Source organism: Morone saxatilis, unplaced genomic scaffold (genome assembly GCF_004916995.1).
Source record: "Morone saxatilis isolate NCDOM2014 unplaced genomic scaffold, NCSU_SB_2.0 Contig12, whole genome shotgun sequence".
Lineage (NCBI taxonomy): Eukaryota > Metazoa > Chordata > Actinopteri > Moronidae > Morone > Morone saxatilis.
In genome coordinates, this window is record NW_023339674.1 from 4,171,471 (window position 1) to 4,177,135 (window position 5,665).

The following is a 5,665-nucleotide window of genomic DNA, read 5'->3' on the forward strand; positions in this document are numbered from 1 at the left end:
AACATTTAAGGAAGACTGACATAGAATGTCTTGATTGGTCTTTGTTTCAGCGAGGCCATGCGATGTCACAGCATGGACACCCATAAAATACGCTGTATTGTGTTTATAAAAGACCATGACTTCAGTAACAGCACACCAATTCTCTGGTCTATGTGTAGCTGCCAGTGTTTTGGTATAACAGTGGCTTCACGATTAGGAAACTGAAATATCAAAGTATCCTAGACTCTTTTTGGATGAACATGTATACATTTTTATATGTTATGTTTTGGCACCAAGAGTGTATGATCCGATTTTGCTATGTGAAGACAGGAGGAGACGCTATTATTACTGTACGACAAAGCACAAGGTTTGTCTATATTTACCTGTATTTTTTATCATGTCTGTTTCCATTTTAGTTAATTTCGTCTGTCCATTATTGAGATTTCTAATCCCGAAAATAATTAACCTACTATATTTGCAGAGATTTCAAAAATCTTAAACAAGTTATAGACTGTTTTTAAGACCATTCCTGAGTTAATGTATTCTTAAATTTACTGACAGAAAACTTTTTTATAAATATGATAATTTAACCCATGCATATTGTACCCAATAAAATGTAGTTGAGAAGTTCTATAGTGTACGTAATATACTTTAATACGACTCAACAGATTACAGAAAACATAATAGACACATCTCTCAAAACTCACACCAATGGGTATCTGTGTAGTCTCATAGGAAACAGTGAAGGTATAAATTACTGGTTCTGTCCAGCGTTTTTATAGGTAATATGATGCCTAGAGACAAGAAGCCACATAAACGATGGAAGTAATGTGAGCCATCTGATGCTTATTGTGTGCTAATCATATGCTGTTATGTTATATTTTAAAATAAGCTGAACATGCAAATGCGAGATAATAGCCTTAAACTGAAATAGTATAAATATTAGACAATGAAGTAAGTAAATAACACACCTAGATATGATTATAACATTTTAAGTCACCTTAATGTCAATAAACGTAAGCACTTGTTGACTTGTTCCGTGGAATAGAGTTGGAGAAATCATTACAAACAGTAGAATAACCCACGGTGCTGGTGGTTGTGAGAAAAAGTACTTATGGTCAAGAATTTTGAAAATATATTATATAATACTATAATAGTATATGCAGTGAATAATTCGTACACCCAAATGGAAGATGAAATTAAATGTTCAGAAAGGAGCAAGCATCAAAGATGCCAGGGAGGCCAGTAACGAGTGGCTGACAAAAAAATGCTAATATTAGAATAAACATAGTTGCTTTTGAATGAAGCAACTCCCTTCTGGGATAAAGACGTCCTTTTATTTGAATTGATTTTAGATGTAGGTTTTAAGCCCAGACTGAAGCAGTCTCATCTTCCTCTTACCTTGTTATATTATATGCCCAGCTGGACTCTTGGGCTCTGGACAAGAGGCTGCAAGAAGCGATGATATTATACATCACCTATCGCCGGCTCACGCGGTTGGAATACAATCTACGTCCAGGAGAATACACAGAGAGGTAGGAGGAAGAACACACACAAACACACATAGGAGGTTAGATATCAAGGCCATACTAGAACCGCACCTTTCAAACCACATCACGAACGCAGCGCACACACACACACCAGCACACACACACAACACATCACACACACACACACACATCACACACACACACACACACACCACACAACCACTACACACACACAGAGCTACAATTCACACACTACACACACACACAACACACACACACACACACACACAGGCAAAACGGGAAAAAGGTTAGAGCAGAAACAACAAACACCACATAGGATTGGAAAAGGCAGTTCCCTTTTTCTAAAGAACAAGATGGAAAGTTTTGAAAGGAGGAAGTTAGAACATAAACAGTCTCCAGCTGGACAAATCAATACAATAACAGCAGGTGTCTACTGAGAGGTGACCATGCACACTGTGTGTTTGTGTATGTTTTCGTGCGTATTGGAACATAAATAAGTCATGTGGCGTGAGGGTGTGCAACTGAACATCATGCTGTTCCTGTAAAGAAGTGGGTAACTCATGACCACAGAGGCTGAGAAAATAATGAACTATTTAAACAATGTGACACAGAACATTTTCTCTCTCTGGCTAGAATCTGAGTTACCGTGACATTTTAGTTTGTTTTCTCCCTCCAGGCTCTTGTCACATTACAGGAAATATCATTTCCATTTTTGTGATACAAGTAGGAATAAGTATTAAATCAACCACTGCACACAGAAGACAGTTTAACTAGAGGAATGTGTTTGGCCTTCCCTGTGCCTTTTTATTACCTTTAATGAAAAAACCTATAGATGTTGCTGTTTAGCGTTCTTCACCTAAGGCAAGTGGCAAGTATGACTAGCTTACAACTGTGGTAATGAACAGCTGTTTAATTGGTCCTGTTGATTAAAATTTAAGAAGCTAACAAAGTTAATAAGCTTAATGTTTCTGAATATGCTGGTGCAGACAAACTTTTTGATTCCACTGCAATATTTACGCAATGATTGATGTCTTATACTCTCCTGGCCAGACTTTCTCTGATCCTATCTTTCAGCCTTCTTTAAATCATTATTGGGCCTTGGCAAAAAGGATGTGATCCTGGCTTTGGTCACTAAGCCACAGTTAGCTAAAATAATGCAAGTTACAGTCTGTGATTGGATGCTACTCACACATCAAAGATTACCAAAACTACTAAAAGACAACTTTGGAGAAGAACAAGACATCTGCCATTCCTAGAGTGGACATCCAGGACAAAGGCACAATAGTGTAAAAAAAAGTGTTTCACAAAAACACTATTAAACCAGTGATTTGAGAACTGCTGTGACTAGAGTGACTACACTGCACCTTGGTGTCGGGCCATCAAGGTGCAGGTGAAACACAAGAAAACCTCTGAGAAGTAAAAAGATAAATGCTGGATGAGCCCTTTTAAATCCCAGCCAATTTGAAATAGAGCTTGTACTTTTTTTTACCAAAGAAAGCATAATCCACTTTAGAGGAATGGCTGGATTTCTTAACAAAAACGTTCCCAGACATCAACTTGTAGAAGTCTTCTCTGATTACATGTTCTTACTTTCTGCCCCTCCTCCCCATGTTACCTGACTCTTTTGTGTGCTGGTGGGCTGCAGATGTCTGTAGAAGACCTTCTTCACCACATCAGGAAAGAGGCAGGTAATGACGATGATGATGATGGCAAACCAGGCCGAACCGCTGGACAGCAGCTGAACGAATACGAAGTACATGTCCTGGGTGTGGAGGAATGGCCTGGAGAGAGTGGAAGGAACACAACGGTTACATACTGCAGAAGAAAGGGAAACATCACCAGTGGTATCAGTGGTGGACAGCATCAACAACTTGGTTTGGTGTGAAAGTGACAGCACCGTTTTGGCTAAATTAGTAACACAGCTAAAGCCTTTCAAAACAAGCACAGAGGTGGGCGGCCAGGCTCGGCCCTCTTCACTGGAAAGAATTGCGCTGGCCGGCTGAGTCTTGTTCATTGAATGATTTTATTTTCTGGTACCACAGAATTAAATCCCCTGTGCAGATGTCAGACCACAGATATCAATTACAGTCCAATATTATCAGGAAGGGCTCCTGCCAGCCTATGAGTTCACTGGACGGTGAAGAGGTTAAAATTGATCTGATCAATCCAACACACTACCAGATAATCACAGCTGATTCAGTCAAAGCCTCAGTGATTTACCTAACCCTAGCCTCAGCATTGGGCTCATAATAAAGTGGTGCACAATTTATACACCTCTCTTGTAGTAGGTGAATCCTATTTAGCAGGGATTTCAGAAGAGTCCCAGAAGCATCCTAGAGGCAGTTCTCCACTCTGGTCCACGGAGAATACACGGCAGGTCAATTTTTAATGGAATTTTAAGCTACACGGAGCAGATCAAACTAACTAACTAACTACGAAATCAGACACAGCAATAGCATAAAGCATAAAGTCAAATTTCAAAATAAAATACCCTGTTCAGATTTCTGATCATAAAAACAGAACAGAAAAAGAAACCCTTTAACTATGCTACAGGGCGCCTGGTTGCCGGTAGACGCTGGCGACACCCCATTATACCAGTAGGGCCGGGGGTTCAGTCCGACCTGCGGCCTGTTTGCGTGGACATGTCGTCCCCCCTCTCTCTCTGGCGCTCCCCCCTTCCCCTGTCTCTCTCCAGCATATCTTCGCTATCTCTGTCAAATAAAGGCCAAAAAAATAATACTTAAAAAAGCTACCAAGAACAAAATTTTAAGGAAAAATGACCAAGTCAGCTAAATTTGAGTAAGTCAATAAAGAAACACTCCCAGTGTGATATGAAACCAAGTGGAGGTTATGAATAATCGAGCCACACCCAGTAGAGTCAAGACAGGAGTGTGTAAATGTAGGGATTATTTAAGAGGTGACATAACACACCACATTGAGCAGAAACATCATGTAACTTCATGGCAAAGCATTTCTGTTGTGTAAAAGCATAAGGAAACACTTCTTACCAGATGATGCCTCCATAGAAGAGGGAGAAGATGAAGTAGAAGGCAATCGAACCCCATGTCACAAAATGGTTCATCCACGTCCAGAAATGAGTCTCTAAAGCAAGCTGTCATTACACACACAGACACACAGACACACAGACACAGGAGGGGGAGGAAAATAAAGCTAGGTGTAAAACACTGAGACATGGACAGGTAGGGCATCAATAAACTACAGCAATCGGTGTGTATGCTGTAAAAAAGACCTTGACCCCCAACTGTGACAAATAATCTTCTCCTGTTAATGGCCACTGACATCATCCTAATACTTCACAACATACTGTATTTCATATTGGGACTGTGGAAATACAAGTGTGTCCCTGTGGACCTAAACATGTTTTTTATTAAATTAATTAATTATGTTTAATTTGGTTGACTGATTCCAGAGTATAATATCGAGCTCAAGATGTTTGGGATAAAAATTATAATGGGAAATATTAAAATAATCACTAGTAACATTTGTTGCGAGAGCATAAGCTTTGGTGTAATTTACCTTTAATGTGACAGTGATGACCATGACTGTAAAGACCAGCGTTCCAAATGTCCAGTTTCCAAACATCTGTAAAACAGACAAACAACTGTTAAGGACACTTTCAACAATATTACATACAACGATAAAACAAAGAAATAGTGGCTATGTTTACATGCATGGACTCAGTTACTGGCAATATCGCAATATTTAAGATCATTGTATGGTCAACCTGTTTATATGAAACTTTTGATAGCTTACAATTTCTTCTTAACATAATGTTACTCCTCTTTGACCCAGCACTATTAGATTAGAACATATTATTGAAATATGAATTTAGTTTAGACAGTTGAATGAGCAATGAATAATGGAAAGCCAAAACACCAGTCACATTTGCTGTATTTGATATGTACTGATTATGCTGCTAGCATAGTATAATACTATAAACTGTTCAAGTTAAACAATAAATTTGGATTAAAGGTGGGAATCAGGACAGATGGGACAAGGTGAGCAATGCTGTGTTCTACAAGGCACCGCCCTCGGTTAACAAGTTCAGTGGTATTTCGGTGTCTATATGAGGTACTTCCCTACGACTGTGTGACTACGGTTGGAAGCTCCACATCTTGCTATGAGAATCCCTCTACTTATAAGTTGAGAGCTGT

At 39.2% G+C, this 5,665-nt stretch overlaps 1 protein-coding gene across 1 annotated transcript in view; it reads right to left on the reverse strand.

The window, feature by feature from the left end:
* Positions 1–5,665, reverse strand: part of atp11b (ATPase phospholipid transporting 11B (putative)) — a 54,172-nt gene that overhangs the window by 21,519 nt on the left and 26,988 nt on the right. Inside the window, exons 26-28 of the mRNA XM_035652864.1 lie at positions 5,028–5,093; positions 4,499–4,602; positions 3,106–3,271 (exon numbers count right to left, since the gene is read on the reverse strand). Coding sequence (XP_035508757.1) covers positions 3,106–3,271; positions 4,499–4,602; positions 5,028–5,093 — 336 coding nt within the window. The remainder of the gene's footprint in view (positions 1–3,105; positions 3,272–4,498; positions 4,603–5,027; positions 5,094–5,665) is intronic.